Below are 16,943 nucleotides of genomic sequence, written 5' to 3'. Positions count from 1 at the left end.
ATTTTAGGAGGCTCACAACCACCTGTAACTTTAACTTAGGAGATCTGCCACCCTTTTCTGACCTCTTCAAGCACCTGCATGCACAAGCCCACGAAAACATTTGTGCGCGTGCATGCGCGCGCGCGCGCACACACACACACACACACACACACAGAAGTAGAGTCTTTGAAAAGTATGAATTAATTCAGAGCTATCTTGAAAGCCATTATTTTCATGGATTTCCCAAGAAGTCTTTCTGATGGACACCTCCAGGTTGACTTCAGCCGAAGCTCAGCCCCCTTTCTCCCAGTTTCCCAGAACTGCTTGCTTCAGCTGCTCCTAGCAGGGGACCCGGAACGGGTAACTTCTGGAGGCCTATCCCTGGTATGTGTGAGGACAGCGAGGTGTGCATGCTATAAATAGCTGGGGAGTCGCAAACACAGAGGCTCCTGGTTCTCAACTGACACAGCCGGGGCTAAAGCCATAGGCAGCTTCTTCCAGCCCTACCCCTCCTGACCCCTTCCCACCTGTGGTGCTCAGCAGCTGTGCCAGGACGGAGGCCTCACTGAGGTCTCTGGACTGCAAGGCTGGTCCTCTGCAAAGCAGGGCTGAGCCAACTGGGAAAGATCAAACCCTGGTAAATTGTTATGTGCTGACTAAACTCACAGGGGCCTGGTGTATGGCCAGAATGGCAATTCATTAATTTAGAGTGGAAACTAACTGACAAGCAGAACAGCTGTTTGTGTTGGTTGGCGTGTGCACACTTTCCCCATGGGGGACAGTTGGCAGTTAAGTTTAGAAGGTTTCTAGGTAAAAATGGCATTGGGAGACAGAGCTGAGTAGTACCAGGGGGACCTGCCCCCTTCCTCTGTTCTTATACGCTCTCTCTCTCTCTCTCTCTCTCTCTCTCTCACACACACACACACACACACACACACACACACATACACACAGTCACATATGTTCAATGTCCTAATACTCGCAAACACCTCCTCTAGCATACTCAGCATTGTGAGCATCACACATGCTCCTACACTGCTAATATGCTTGTGTCTTGCAGTCTGTTTGGTTTTATTTCTGTTGCTGTGATGAAATGCTTTGACTAGGGCTAGAGAGATGGCTCCGTGGTTACGAGCACTTGTTTCTCCAGAGGACCTGGGCTCAGTTCCCAGCACCTGGACTTAATGGCTCCCAACACCTGTAATTCCAGTTCTGATGCCTTTTTCTGAAGGCACCAAAACACAATTGTTACACACACACACACACACACACACACACACAGAGAGAGAGACAGAGACAGAGACAAAGAAGAATTAAAAAAAATAAAAGTAAATCTTAAATTTCTAAAAAAGAAAACACTTTGACTGAAAGCAGTTTTGCAGAAAAAAAGAATTTGGCTTACACTTTGGTCCCTGTCCATCATTGAGAGAAGCAAGGGCAGGAACTAAAGCAGGATCTTAAAGGCAGGCCTGCTTGCTAGTCACGCAGCAGTGCCTCTAACCAAGGAATTCAGCCGGCTGAGGAAGTATAGCAGAAACCACGAGAACGCTGTTTTGATGGCTCACAGGCTCCTGCTCAGCTAGCTTCCTTATAAAGTCCAATCCCACTTGTCCTGGGAACGGTATTTCCTTCAGTGGGCTGAGCCCTCCTACGTTAATTAACAATCAAGACGGTCTCCCTTAGATATGGCCACAGGCCATAGGACCTAGAAAATGTCTTTTTCTTCTCTTTTCCATTTTATTCTCTTAAATATTACATCTCAACCAGTTTCGCCTTCCTCCCCTGCCTCCAGCCTCCCCCTAGCCTTTCTCCCCTCTGCCTCCCCAGGGATATCAACCAAACACTGCATGACAAGCTACAATAAGACAAGGCACATACTATTACATCAAGGCTAGACAGAGCAACCCAGGAGGAAGAAAAGAGTCCCATAGGCAGACGAAAGAGCCAGGGACAGCCCCTGCTCCACTGTTAGGATCCCCACAAAAATCACAAAGCTGCTCAGTCATAACATATGCAGAGGACTTAGGCTCCCTACAGGTTCCCTGATCTCTCAAGTTCCCATGAGTCACAGCCTATTTTGTTTCCTTAGATCCCTCCTCCCCCTCCTTCGGAGGACTCCCTGAGCTCCGGCTGTTTGGCTGTGGGACTCTGTATCTGCTCCGGTCAGTTGCTGGTTGAAGTCCCTCTGGTCTCTTTGATGATGGCTCTGCTGGGCTCTGGCCCCAGAACACTCTTAGGACAAACTGAGGGTTGAAGGTTTCATGGCTGGGTTGGTGTTCCAATCCCTCCACTTGAGGCCTTGTCTGGTTACAGAAGATGGCCTGTTCAGACTCTGTGGCCCCCGCTACTAGGAGTCTTGCTAGGGTCACTCTTGTAGAGTCCATGGAGTTTCCATTGCACTGGGTTTCTACTTTGCCACCAAAATCACCCCAGTCCCATTGCTTTCTCCCAGTATTTTCTATCCCCAAACGCACACCAGATCCCTGCTCTTCCCAACCCCGGGTCCACCAAGAAATGGCTTCTATTTCAGTCTAGGGAACTTCCTGAGGACGCTTCTCTTCTGAGGGTTCTCCGCTCCGGCACCTCAGAGCCCCTTTGTCCAGGAAAAAGCCTGGGACTTTCCTGTGACTCCAGCCTCTCCTTCCTATCCAGGTCCAGTAATTCTCGTGCCCAGCTGGTGACTGTGCCCTCATTCTTAGGACCGCTGTGGTCCCGAGCCCTTCCCTCCAGCCCCTCCCTGAGAGCCGCTTCACACCATTTCCCTGAGATGAGTCAAGGAACCGGGACTAGCTTTTAAAAATATTTATTATTTTAAGTTGGTTACATTTGAGATTATATTTATTATCCATAATTTATAAAATATGTACAAAAACATAGGTTATTGGATAATGCAGATTTATTTATTTTACAGGTGTGGGTGTTTTGCCTGCTTGTCCATAAGTGCACCATGTGCAAGAAGCACCCTCGGTGGCCAGAAAAGGTCATCAAATCCCTGGGACTGGAGTGACAGAAAGTTGAGAGCCACCATGTAGTTGCTGGGAATTGAACCTAGGTCCTCTGGAAGAACAGGCTTAGCTTAATGGCTGAGCTAGCTCTTTAGCCCAGGATAATGCAAAATTTGAAGACTTTGACAGTAACTAGTATTTATAATGCTGAGTAACTCTTGTGGCCGTACTCTCATTTTTATATTCTTTTGTTATTATTTTAAAGTTTTCATACAAGTATCAGATTATTGTTACTGTAATGAGTCACCATGAGCTGCCCAGCATAACACAACATACTTTTCATTTTTTTGGTTTTTCAAGATGGTTTCTCTGTGTGTGGCCTTGGCTGTCCTGGACTCACTCTGTAGACCAGGCTGGCCTCGGTCTCACAGAGATCTGCCTGCCTCTGCCTCCTAAGTGCTGGGGCTACAGGTGTGCGCCACCGCACCCAGCAACAGCTTACCTTATTAGACTTCACAGGCAGGGCTGTTTCTCTGGAGAGAGAGTCTCTTTTCCTGCCTTTGTAGCTCAGGAAGCTGCCCCACCCAACCCCGAGAACACACCCCTTCTTTGGAACCAGCAGTTTTGCATCTCTGAGTAGTCCTCCAAAGGACCACACACGAACACACACACAGAGCTGGGAAGAATTCTCTCCTTAAGGATGCATATGATTACAGTTGTTGGATGACCCTCCCATCCCAATTTCCTTAATAACCAGTCCCTATTAACTATGTAGCACCCACCATCCTTGGGAAGTCGCTAATGACTGAGACACACTCTCAAAACTGAAACTGTTGGAATTAATCTGTTAACTAATAGTAAATTGATTCTTTGGGTTGGAGTGAGGGAAAGTTCAGGTGTGCCTCCCAGGGACAGAATTGATTTGCATCCTAATGGAAACTGTTTTTATTGAGATGAGTTTTCTATAACCTATGAGGCTGTAAACTAGCCAACAATGTTAAAAAATTAGGATACCTGAAGACCAGGATAATTTGGAACTCTGCTGGACCGCTGGCATCCACAGGACCCTCAGTCTTTTGCAAGTTTTCCTGATACTTCATCTTTTTAAAATTTCATTTTTATACATGTTGAAGTCCCTGTTTGAGATCTTACTTTGGTCCTTTCCAGTTCAAGGTCCAGCCAAGAGCTTTTTTTTCTTTTTGTGAAAGATTCTTGCTCTGTAGTCCAGGCTGACCTCATGATCCTCCTGCCTCAGAATCCTGAGCACTGGGATTCCAGCCAAGATGCTGGAGACAGCTTATGGTGTCAGTTTTGGGGGTGTTCCTCTGCTTGGCTTCCCTTCTCTGAGGTTCTCCCCTCTTGAACTTGCAGCTAGTCAGGCTCAAGTTCCTTCCCTAGCTTTTGGGCCTCAGGCACAACTAACCTGGGTTAAATCTATGATTCCCCAAGGGTTTTGCTTGGAATCCTCCTCTGATTGTGAAACAGCCCGTTTGCTCTCAGCATGAAGCTGTGGGGCAGACCTCACCCGAGTTAGGGAAGTCTGGGGAGGGTACGGCAGGTGCAGGGGGCATGCCTGGACCTGCCTCAGTATCCACTACCTTGGCACTGGCAGCCATGACCTTGTCTGTCGACTCTGCTCTCCCTCGACAGGTCAAATGGATGATGTACTGGATCATATTTGCCCTCTTCACCACAGCAGAGACGTTTACAGATATCTTCCTTTGCTGGTAAGCGCTCCAGGGATGGGGGCATTTCACAGCGCAGCTTTGCCCACAGTGGGGAGAGGTGGGAAAGGACCTCAGCCCTTCCTTGGGCCAGAGGAGCAGGACCAGGGATGTTAACTGGAGCATTTTTAATACAGTGCTCCATATGTTATTCAAGTTGATGGCTTTGACCAGCTCCCTAAGAGCCAGGGCTGTTTAAGGCACTGGGGATGTGGCTAGGACACAGGCAGAGTTCCTGCAGGGATGGATATGCAGTGGAAGGGGCTGAGCCTGTAGCTCGGGGGTGAAGCCAGTGCTGAATGCATGAGGTCCTGCGCTCAGCCCAGCACCACAAGACAAGAAAAGCATGCAAGTAAAATGCCATGTTTCAAGCAGGGCACGGTGGCTCGCATCTGTAATCGCAGCACTCAGAGAGGCAGAGGCAGGTGGAGACCAGCCTGGTCTACAGAATCAGCCCAGGACACCCAAGGCTACACAGAGAAACTCTGTTTTGAAAAAGCAAAAGGAAAAAGAAAATTAAAAAAAAAAAAAGACACATTTCTCTCCTAACCCCTAACCACTCTTCACACTTGTATGTCCTCTTTAAGCATTTTTGGTGCCAGGCATGATGGCACTTGCCTTTAATTGTAGTACGCTTAAGGCAGAGGCAGGCAGATCTCAGTGAGTTTGAAGCCATCCTGGGTTCCAGGACAGCCAAGACTACAGAGAGAGAATCTGTCTCAAAAAACCAAAACCAAAACCGAAATTGTTGGCATGTTAACACACACTTGTACAGACATTTTTATGTTTAATGTATTCGTCTCTGTGTGTACGTGTGTGCCGCGTATGACAACTATGTGATATCTGTGAGTATGAGCGTGCCATGGTACACATGTTGAAGTTAGCATCTGTAGAGTCAGTTATCCCCTCCACTTCTGTGTGCATCCTGGGGATCAGTGTGGGGCACCAACCTTGTACCGCAGCTTGTACCCCAGGAGACAATGTCCCACTCACATGCCCTCCCTCAGGCTCCCGAGGACTGGAATTTCAGGTGTGTGGTGCTTATATAGTTTTGTCGCTCTTTTTTAAAATAATATTAGACATAACAGTTCTGTTTGCTTATTGAATTCATTTTAGAAATACTTTCATAAATATATCTACTTAGTTTACAATGGCCGTATAGTATTTCATGGTCCAGCTAAAGTATAGCTTATTTAATAAGTGTTCCTTTGTAAAAATTCAAAGATCTCTCTTATCTTTAATTGTGTGCAGGTCTTGGGAGAGTGAGTACGTGCATACGCGTGCAGGTTCCTGGGGGAGCTGGGGTCACAGGTGGTTGAGAGTGGCCTAAAGCGGTGCTGGAAACCACATTCAGGTCCTCTGCAGCAGCACTCTTAGCCACTGAGCCCCACCTAATATCCCTTTGATGGACATTGAGTTGTTTGGCTTTTTTCACTTATAAGCAACAAACCTGCTAAACACACATCTTTAATCTCAGCCCTTGGGAGGTAGAGGCAGATCAAGTCCAAGACCAGCCTATGCTACGTGTGACTTTGTCTTAATCCTCTACCCCCAAAAGAAATTAATACAGCTATTTCTGGTGCAATTAAAACTATTATTTGCATTGATATACAGGCTTCTCTCAAAGACGTTGAATAATAAATAGTGTCCTGTTTATATTTAAGGGGGTTGACAGATATTTCCATTCTGGAGAAGAAAAGCTCTTTACTCTAAAAGGGCCAGTTTGAACTTATATACTGCATCTTATATACAGCACAGGCCCAAAGTCAGACCTGGACAGTACATTTTAGAATTATTATACTTCCTCTTCCTCTTCCTCTTCCTCTTCTTCCTCTTCCTCTTCTTTCTCTTCCTCTTCTTCCTCTTCTTTCTCTTCCTCTTCCTTTTCTTCTTTCTTCTTCCTCTTATTTCTTCTTCCTCTTCGTCCTCCTCCTACTCCTCCTCTTCTTCTTCTTTGATGCAGGGTCTCAGTGGCCTGTGACTCATCAAGCAGGCTAAACTGGCTAACCTCTGTCTGTCTCTGCCTCTCCCATGCTAGAATTGCAAGTACATGTTACAACATCTGGCTTTTTCTTTCTTTGTGGCATCTGTAGATCCATCACACTTGCAAAGCAAGCATTTCCCTGACTTCACTACCTCCTCAGCCCAAGATGCCAGCATCTTGTATCTTTCCAGCAGCTCCAGAATTGCAGGGATCTTTTTTGCCATGCCCCCCCAACACACACACACACACACACACACACACACAGTGCCTTATGTAATATGGCAGGGGTCCAGGTTTCTGGGATGAGTGAGTAAATGGACCTAAGGGTATATAGGAGTCCACGATGGTATGTTATCACACCCTTCTTTCTTTTGGCACACAAAAAAGATTGAGATCTCTGTGCCCGCCACTGAGTTGAGTAGAATCGGTAGGATTCTCCTGTTTGATAGGAGTTGGGCTCCTCTCCCTGGCCAGTGAGCAGACCCTGCCAGCTGCATCTGGAGCCACATGCCAACCACAGTAAGCATAGCCCTGCAGAGACTGCCAGCTGCTGCCAGGCAAGGCCGTGCTGTCATTGCTGGAGCGAACCTGCCTTCCTGCTTTTCTTGAGAAACAGAAACAAAACAAAAAGCAAACACATGAGTTGGCTTTCAGGGAGAGGTCTTGGGTGTGCGCATGTGCATGTGTGCACACGCACCTTCCACAGGAGGGTGAGGAACCCGGGACTCTGTCGTCTGTATGTGGGGTGGAAAGCATTCATGCCAGCCGCAGTCTTTTTTATGGGCCTTAGGCAGTGTTGCTGAGAACCTAATGGAAAGTCTACTTTCTTATTTTTCCAGGTTTCCATTCTATTATGAACTAAAAATAGCATTTGTAGCCTGGCTGCTGTCGCCCTACACAAAAGGATCCAGCCTCCTGTACAGGAAGTTTGTCCATCCCACACTGTCTTCAAAAGAAAAGGTAATTGATACTGCTCCTAGCAAGGGAAAATCAGAGTCCTGTGTAGAAAGGATTGTGGTTTGTGGGTTGTTGTTTTTTTTTTTTTTTTTTTTTTTTCAAGAGACCCCCTGTGGTTCTTCTTTACCTCAGCAGGTAAGCTGTTTCCTTTAATAGGCCATATATATATATATATCACTTTACCCAGTGTCCTCCGTTGTGATCCATTTTGCTTATAAAGGTTATCATTCCTTATTATTTTGAGTAAAAAAAGTAATTTTCCATTATGTATATATACCATTCATTCATTCATTCATCCACTGGTAAGCATCTGGATTAGTTCCATCTTACTATCGTGGATAGTACAGCAATATCTGAATGGTTCAAAATCTGTAGTCATTTCAATAGATGTTTTGATAGAATTCAGTATTCTTTGGGCTGGAGAGATGACTCAGTAGTTAAGAGCACTTGTTGCTCTTACAGAAGTCCTGGGCTCTTCCCATCGCTCACGTGGTAGCTTACAAACATCTGTCATTCCTGCATCCTTTTCTGACCCCTGCAGGCACCACACACACACACACACACACATAGACACACATAGACATGTGAACATATACACATACATCTAACACACACAATCAGTAGTAACATTTCTTCTTTATTGTGGTGCTAAAGATTGGCTCACGGCCTCGAGAATGCTAGGCAAATGTTCTACTACTGGCCTATGTCCGCAGCCCATAGGTCGTATTCTTAATACAACAATGACAATATTGTTGACAAGGAAATATGAAAGTAATCTCTTCATTTAAAAAAGTATGTGTTTACCTGAGTGGTGGCTGTGCATGCCTTTAATCCCAACACTCAGGAGGCAGAGGCAGGTAGATCTCTGAGTTCAAGGCCAGCCTGGTCTTCAGAGTGAATTCTAGGACAGCCAGACTACACAGAGAAACCCTGTCTGGGGGATGGTATGGAAAGTGAAAATCTGTACATGTTTAGACATAGCAGCTGGACGTGGCGGCTCACACCTCCATTCTTAGCTCTCAAGAGGCTTAGGCTGGAAGATTAGAAGTTTGAGCTACAAAGTGAGATTATGTCTCAAAAAAAAAAGCAGTGAAATCATATAAAGATGTTATTTATCATTATTGATAAAATGTTTTCATAAATTAAAAAATAAAAAGATTAATAATTTAACTCCCCAAAGATCACATATGTCCAGTTCCAGTACTCAGAAGAAAGAAGCAGGTGGATTTTCTGACACAAGTTAAAGGCCAACAAGCGTGGTCTACATAGTGAGTTTCAGGACGTCGGGAACATACAGGTGCTTGTCTCAAAGAATGAATGAATGAATGAATGAACTTTTTTTTTCCAAATTTAACCTTTTTTAAAAAAATTATAACAATATCTACATACACTCTTTACCATTTTTTTGTAGACTCTTTTTTAATTGTTGTCAAAATTAAGCTGGGGACCATGGCACACACACACAGTCCCAGACCTTTGCAAGAACAAGAGAGGAAAGTCTATAGAGCCAAGGAGTTCAAGACCAGTGCAGACAGTACAAGAAGATCATCTCAGAAACAAATCGATAAGCAAAAACTTAATACTGAGGGCTGGGGAGATGTCTCAGCTGGCGGAATGCTTGCCCCGCACACACAGAGCCCAGGGTTTAACATCCGATACTGTCCAAAACCAGGCCTGGTGGCACACCTGTAATCCCAGCACTCAGAAGTCGGAGGCAGAAGTTCAAAGGTCATTTTAAGAGACACAGTGTCTCCCAGGCCAGCCCGAGTTATTTGAGATCCTGTCTCTAAATAAGAAAATAAATCTTAATATAAGTGAAATATTTGTAACCAAGAAGATGGCTCAGTGCTGTGCAAGCATGAGGACCTGTCTTCATGTCCCCAGCAGCATATAAAAGACAGGCATGGTGTGTGCCTGTAACCCCAGCCTGTAACACCAGGAGAGTGAGGAGGGGCCAGGAAAAACAAGCAGATGCCAGGGGCTCAGTGTCAGCTAGTCTAGCTGAATGGTGAGCTTCAGGCCCGATGAGAGACCTTGTCTCAGAAGACTAAGGCAGAATGCCAGTTAAACGGCCCATAGTATAACTGTGCTAGCTGCAAACCTGACAATCTGAGTTTAAGCCCCTGAACCCAGATAAGAGACAGAGAGAACCCACTCCTGAAGGTGTATTCTGACTTCCACACACGCACCGTGGCCTGTGCACTCACCTCTTACACACACAGTCACACACACATGCACACGTGCACGCACACTCACACATGCACACATCCACACATACTCAATAACTAAATTTCAAATATTTTTAGAAGTAGAGTGCAATAGAGGGAGACACCCAAGTACATGCATGAGTGCACACATCCTCCCCCACACATGCACATAGCACACATGCTAAGTAAGTAAATAAATAAATAGGAACGAATCTCCAAGCAGAGAGTCATTTGTATCCTGGAATCATAAACATGACTGTAACCCACAGCTGCATGGTCTTTCCGATGACCCATCGTGACAGACTGTTTCCTTCTAAATACTGAGATTATTCCTGTCTTCTTCCTGTCACAGGTAATTCTGCACTGAGCACCACACATGGGATTCATTCGCTTCCTTCTTTTAGCTTCATGAATCCCTGAGAGGGGGATTACTCAGGTTAGGTGATTCCAACGGTGCAGAATTCGTTGATTACATTATTTTTCTAACCGGATTTCGTAGTAGAGTCCTTTAAAGTAAAACAGGCACCTGTTGCGTCTTTAATGTGAACTATCCCCACCGGCTGTTGTGTTTGAGGAGCTGGTCCCCTCCTTCTCTCTCCCCCTCCCCCCCCCCCCCCGGCGGTGCTGTTTTGGGAGGCTGTGGAAACTTTTGGATTCGGGGCCTAAGAATCAAATACGGCTTGTGGGGCAGGAATTCAGGTTTATCTCTGCCCCTGGGGCTGTGGACCGAGAGCTCTGTTTCCTGGTTGTTTCCTGGTTGTGCCCCGTAAGGAACAGCTGCCACGTGCGCCCGCCACCACTGTGGCTTTGAGCAGCTCCCACCACCATGTCTTGTCCACCATGACGGGCTCCGCCATCTCAAGCCCTCAAAATAAAATCCCTCCCGCATCGGTGGTCAAGTATCCTCTCACAGCACCGGGACAATGACTAAACACAGAGCCCGGCGGGAAGCCCCACTTCCTCAAGTCCAGGGCTTCAGACTTCCTGTTCGGGAAGGCTACGGGTGACAGGGCAACTGGGCAGCTGTAGACAGCCCTGCCCAGCCCCTTCGGAACCACGCCCACAGGCCCTCCCGTCTCACAGAGGTGGGCTAGGAAACTAGATAGCTCCTGACTCGGTTTCCAAATCCCACTCTCCTTTGCCCCAAATGTTACATTTTCCTTGAAGCTTTATCCTGTCCGTTGCAGGAAAGTGGTGTTTCTTCAGACCTGCCAAGGATCACTCCTTTAGTCTGCTGGATCACAGAGGCTGGGCCCTCCTGAGGACTGTGAACAAGGACTCCCCACCTCCCCCCACCCCCATCTCAGAGCAAAGGAAACTCACTAGCCTCAGCCACATAGCTTACTGCACTTTAAAACAAACCACTGTGCCTTACCAAACACCCACCTGCTCAGAACAATGAAAAGCACAAAACAAGGAAATAAAAAGAATATACCAGAGATGACCCAGAATCAAAAGAAACAGATTGCACTTGGCTTTGGTCAGAAAACTGAGTGCAGTTTTCCACCTTGCCTTTCCCTTGTTGTGTGACTCCAGAAGGCTTTAATTTATTTTGTTTCCGCGTCTGTTAAAATGATGTCCCTTATCCACAAAAATAATGCCTGATAGCAACATCTTAGAATCACAGAACTGGAGAATTACAAGGTTCTCATCACCTGTCTTGGAGATGAAGACAATGGAAGCTATCACATGTGGTAGCCAAAGTGCCGGCCTTGTTAACTCTTACCACCAGTGAAGCGTCATCGTTATTGTCCTTTTCTGGAAGAGAAAACTGCAAAGAGGGCCCAGAGAGATGGCTCAGCACTTATGAGCTCTTCCAGAGGACCTGAGTTCTGTTTCTAGCACTCAGGTGGTGGCTCGCAACTATCTGTAACTATAGTTTCAGGGGCTCTGACACCCTCTTTGACATCCACAGGCTCTGTATGCACATGACGCAATACATACATGCAGGCAAAACACTCATACACATAAAATACATCTTTAAGAAATAGAATAAAACCAAACAAAATAAACCCCAAGTTTTGCCACCAATTAGCTGAGGTGTGAGTTTGAAGCTCCGTTCCTGGCATTTCGTCACGCAGGATTCTATATTTTGTGGAGCAGCTTCTCAGGGGAAGGCAGGATTGTCTGCAGCCCTGAACCTTAGAGGAACTTTAGCGATAACCCAGGCCTTGGGTCCATGGGTTATTATGTGTTTGCTTATTCAGAATTCCCCTTTGAACCACCCTCCTATCTATGAACACATGTTCAAAGTGTCTCTGATGTTACAGACACTCCACTGGGAGTCAGCCATGAAGCAAGCTGCCAAGACCATTGCTTGGGGAGAGAGGATGAGCAGACATGTATTTGAACTTGCCTGCTCTGCTTCTTCTCTGACAGGAAATCGATGACTGCCTGGTCCAAGCGAAAGATCGAAGTTATGATGCCCTTGTGCACTTTGGGAAGCGGGGCTTGAACGTGGCGGCCACAGCAGCTGTGATGGCTGCCTCCAAGGTACAGTACCATGCTGGGTCCTGACTATCATGGCCAGCAGACATCTCTATCCCCCTCATTACCCTGCCTGTCACCTATGTAAATGGCACAGAATAGACTAAAGGCCAATTGGCAGCTCCTTATATTTATCTCTGAAGGTCTCTTTAAAAGTATGCTGGGGAAAGATGGTGACTTTTGCCTCCAGAGCATTCTTGTCTCTCGTATACATGCAAATGCACACACACAAATATGTGTGATGAGAAGCGTTTCCCAAAGCCTGTGAAACTCCCTGTGAAGCGCAAGTTAAAACCCTCTCACCGGGGCCAGACAGACGGCTCAGCAGTTAAGAGGACATGCTGCTCTTGCGGAGGACTGGAGTTGGGTCCCAGCACAGGGAGGTGGCTCACAACTGTCTGCTTCTCCAGCTCCAAGAGGGGATTTGGTACCTTCTTCAGACCCCAGTGGGTTCCCACACTCATGTGCACGTGCACAAACATGCATGTAATTAAAAATAAAATAAATCTTGGAGGAAAAAAACACTCTAACCTACCTGAAACTGAGGAGGAACTAAGCAGGGAAAGGGGGAAGGAAAAGGCATCGCTGTTCTGTTTCCCAAGATGCACTAGCACAGTCATCTAAACCCAAAGCGGCCAGGTACAGACGGAGACCATCCAGGCATGCAGATAGCCTCCGCGCGGTCCAGCACTTCCTGGGGAGGGATGCAGTGTCTTGGAGTGAGTTTAAAGGTGACAGTGCAGAGCATGATGGTGATGGGTATCACGGCATGGTAAAGCGGAGGTGGTTCCAAACAAGCAGGACTGGTGGACAGTGGTGACGCAGCCCTTACTTCTTTCCCTTTTTTCATCCAGCCTCTGGGAAAAAAATCCCTCTCATGTCCTTCCTAGTTTCTTCTCACATGACACTTTGTTACTGTGTGGACTGCTATGCCCACAGACCTGAACAACTGAAGAAGTCAGACATCTTCTCTTAGGGTAAACTCATCAGCTCTCTCTAGCGTTCCCTTCCCGGGATCCAGACACAGGCTGGAGGTCTTCAGCTGGCAGTCACTCCACTCTTCATTAAACCCTCCGGCTGAGAGGTGAGCCATCGAGCAAAGGAGAGGTGCTCATTCCTGGACGGTGACGCCTGGGTTTGGGGTCAGATGTGATAGAGCTCTGGGTAGGTTTGGGAGAGGCTGACGGACACAGACCTTGGTATTCCTGTGCTTTGAGTAGGTGGCAGGATGGAGCACCCTGAGGGCCACAGGGATCCAAGGTGAATGTCCTGGGCCAGAAAATAAGGAAGAGCATGCCCAGAGCGTTTGTTGGAGAAAGCTCAGCTGAGTGGTTGTTTCAAAAGTTCCTTCTACCAGTAGTGGTACCTTTAATCCCAGCACATTGGAGGCAGAGGCAGGTGGATCACTGTGAGTTCAAGGGCAGCCTGGTTGGTCTACATATCAAGTTCCATACCAGCTGGGGCTACAGAGTGAGAGCCAACCTTAAACAATAACACCATTTTGTTTTCCTTTTTAAAGAAAGCAAAGTTCCTGTTGCCTGAAGTGGAGGAGTGCTACAGAGGCGGGGGAGAAGGGGAGGAGAAACTGAAGGGAGGATTCTGGTTAAGACAAGGCGCAGCCAATGCACAGACCTGTGGGGACGTGTCACTCCAGTACCCACAGGACCCCTGGCCTCCTTGGTGTGATAGGAACTGTTATAGTGACAGGTCCCAGATAGCATCTTTAGAAAGAAAACTCTGTCTTGGTCCCTGAGATCCCTCAGGTTTACAAACATCAGTGAAGCGCAGGAACCTTCCATCTGTGATGCAAGCCTCTTGGGTTCAAATTTTTAAATGAAAGAAAAGAGAACAGTCCACCAAGCCCTAAATTCATTGGGCCAGCCCTGCAGCACACCGTGACAGAAACCATCTCTCAGTCCCTCCCTCCCTCCTGCATCTTCTCTGCCTTGTCTTTCTGCAGGCAGAGTACATGTGGTGTGTTTGTCAGCATAGCTCACCCAGTTCCTCAGCCCTGAGGCGTCGGCAACTTCCAGAGGCCTCAAGCCGGGGCCTCCAGAGCCTTGCCGCCTTACTGGCTAGCCATCCCTCACCCCCCACTACCAAGAAGGCCCATGAGCCCCAGACTCCTCCAGCAGGGTGTCTTACCTCAGCTAGAACCTGAAGGGTGCTCCCAGTGGCCTGGAACTTGTGTCAGGAAATAACTGCTTGTCAGTTCCTTCCATTTAGGTTCATGTGGGAAAGAACTTCCCCTTCTGCCCAGTGGTTTCAAATGAAAGCATCTTTCTGCTTTGTGGAACCCTTGATTTTTCTCACTAAATACAAATATCTAGGGAGAAAGAATGCATCTTCCCCTTCAAAAATAATGTCCTCTATTTTTTTGAAACAGATATGTGCTTAATGATAATAATAATAATAATAATAATAATAAAATAAAAAAATCCAGTCAGGCCCAGGTCTACATCAGTGGTTTCCATAGCAACAGCAGACAGCACCCAACTGTGTCAGAAGGTCACTCACCAGTGGGTCCAAAGCTGGCTTTCACACCTCGGCCACCTCGGAGGCTTCGAGTTTTGGTGTTTAGTAGTGCTGAATCAGAACTCAGGCAGTGAGCCCGTGGATCCCCATTCTTAACAAGTCCCCAGACGACTGTGAACCTTTAACTTTGGCTGGGTCACTGCCCGAGTCCCATCCACAGCAGAAAACGTGGGTGACTGAGGCTAAAACAGCTTCTTTTTATATTTCTCCCGTGATGCAAGTATAACACCGTAGAATACTAACCTGGAAGATGAGAAGAGCTGTGTGTGTATGTATGTGTGTATGCATGTTTGTATGTGAGAGTGTGTGTATATGTGTTTGTGTATATGTAAGCATTTGGTATGTGTGAGTGTGTGTGGATGTGTGTGGAAGAGTGTGCCCCTGCATGTGGACCAAGAAGACATCATTGTGCAACATTAGTCATTGCTACATGGGCTTGCAAATTCCTCTACCAGCTCACTTGGCAGGAACTGGTCCTCTCTTCCTAGTGCTCTTTTTCCATCTTTCCATGGCCCTGTGGATACTGCAGAGCTTTAGATGGAAGAATGAAAGATCTTTTGACCACATTATGGCTCAGCAGTTAAGAACACCTCTTCCAGAGGACCGGGGTTCAGTTCCCAGCACACACACACAACAGCTTACCTGTGTCTGTGACTCCAGTCCCAAGGGATCCAGCACCCTGCTCTGGCCTCAGGGGTACACAGATCTTATGCATATCTGTGGAGGCAAAACATCTACACCCATAAAAAAATTCTAAAAATAATATTGATCTGTAAGCACCTTACCTAACTTAACACTTGTGGAGGATGTTTTTATCTTCATGAAGTATGGAAATCTTTATAAACCCGGCAGGATGGCTCAGTGGGTCAAGGCTTTCACTGCTGAGCTTATGATGACCCGAGTTTGATCCTGGAATCCCCATAGTAGAAGGAAAGAGAGAGAGAGAGAGAGAGAGAGAGAGAGAGAGAGAGGGAGAGGGAGAGGAAGGAAGGAAGGAAGGAAGGAAGGAAGGAAGGAAGGAAGGAGGGAGAGAGGGAGGGAGGGAGGGAGGGAGGGAAGGAAGGAAGGAAGGAAGGAAGGAAGGAAGGAAGGAAGGAAGGAAGGAAGGAAGGAAAGGACAGACTGTTGAAAAGTTGACCTCTCAGGGGTTGAAGAGATGGCTCAGAGGTTAAGAGCACTGTCTGCTCTTTCAGAGGTCCTGAGTTCAATTCCAAGCAACAATATGGTGGCTCACAACCATTTATGAGATCTGATTCCCCCTTCTGATGTGCATGAAAACGAGCACTTATATACATAAAATAATGAATAAATAAATAAAAAGTTGACCTCTAACCTCTGCATATGTGCTGAACATGTACGTACACACACACACACACACACACTCACACACGAAATAAACAAATGAAAATGTTTTGACCTTCTAAACTATACCATTATGAAAGCATATTTCTTATTAGTAGTAGTATTTTTTTTTTTTATCTTGAACCTAGAAAAACTAAAACAGAAAAAGCAGACATGGGCATTTTCTTTCCAGGGAAGTTCACCCCTGTGCACATTATTTTCCCCAAGGCTTCCACCTCTGTCCCCAGGAAATGATTTGTCCTCTATGTAAATGTCCTGGTGGCTTCCCTGGCTTCTCTCCTCTATTTCCCATGTCATAGCCCATGATTCCACGCAGAAGGAAGACAGCCCAACCCTTTTAAAGACTAGAATTGGTAATCTCTCTTTTCAAAAACAATACTCTAGAAGATCATTTGTCCAGAAGAACCCATTTTCACATTCAAGGGAGGCCTCAGTGAGAACACTCAGTCCCAGCACTTGGGAGGCGTGGGCAGGAGGATGAATCTCTGTTTGAGACCAGCCTGGTCTACAGTGTGAGTTCCAGGACAGCCAGGGCTACACAGAGAAACCGTGTCAAGAAAAAGAAAGACAGACAGACAGACAGGCAATGTTGTTATAGTCTCCTGAACAGCTGCCTCTGCAACAACCCTAACTGTACCAAACCTATTATTAAAGTCAGCCTTGGAAGAGAGATGCCCAAGTAAGACTTGCATTCCATGAATCAGAGATTCTCCTACAAATGGATTTGGGGGCGGGAGCATCTGCACTCATGTGCTTATGTGTG

At 46.6% G+C, this 16,943-nt stretch overlaps 1 protein-coding gene across 2 annotated transcripts in view; it reads left to right on the top strand.

The window, feature by feature from the left end:
- The window catches only part of Reep1 (receptor accessory protein 1), a 91,173-nt gene that overhangs the window by 51,279 nt on the left and 22,951 nt on the right, over positions 1–16,943 (top strand). For both annotated transcript variants that reach the window (XM_021660871.2, XM_060383550.1), the window contains exons 3-5: positions 4,575–4,651; positions 7,472–7,592; positions 12,176–12,289. In XM_021660871.2, the coding sequence (XP_021516546.1) occupies positions 4,575–4,651; positions 7,472–7,592; positions 12,176–12,289 (312 nt within the window). The remainder of the gene's footprint in view (positions 1–4,574; positions 4,652–7,471; positions 7,593–12,175; positions 12,290–16,943) is intronic.

Source organism: Meriones unguiculatus, chromosome 5 (assembly GCF_030254825.1).
Source record: "Meriones unguiculatus strain TT.TT164.6M chromosome 5, Bangor_MerUng_6.1, whole genome shotgun sequence".
In the NCBI taxonomy this organism is placed as follows: Eukaryota; Metazoa; Chordata; class Mammalia; order Rodentia; family Muridae; genus Meriones; species Meriones unguiculatus.
This window is presented reverse-complemented; position numbering and strand designations above follow the sequence as displayed.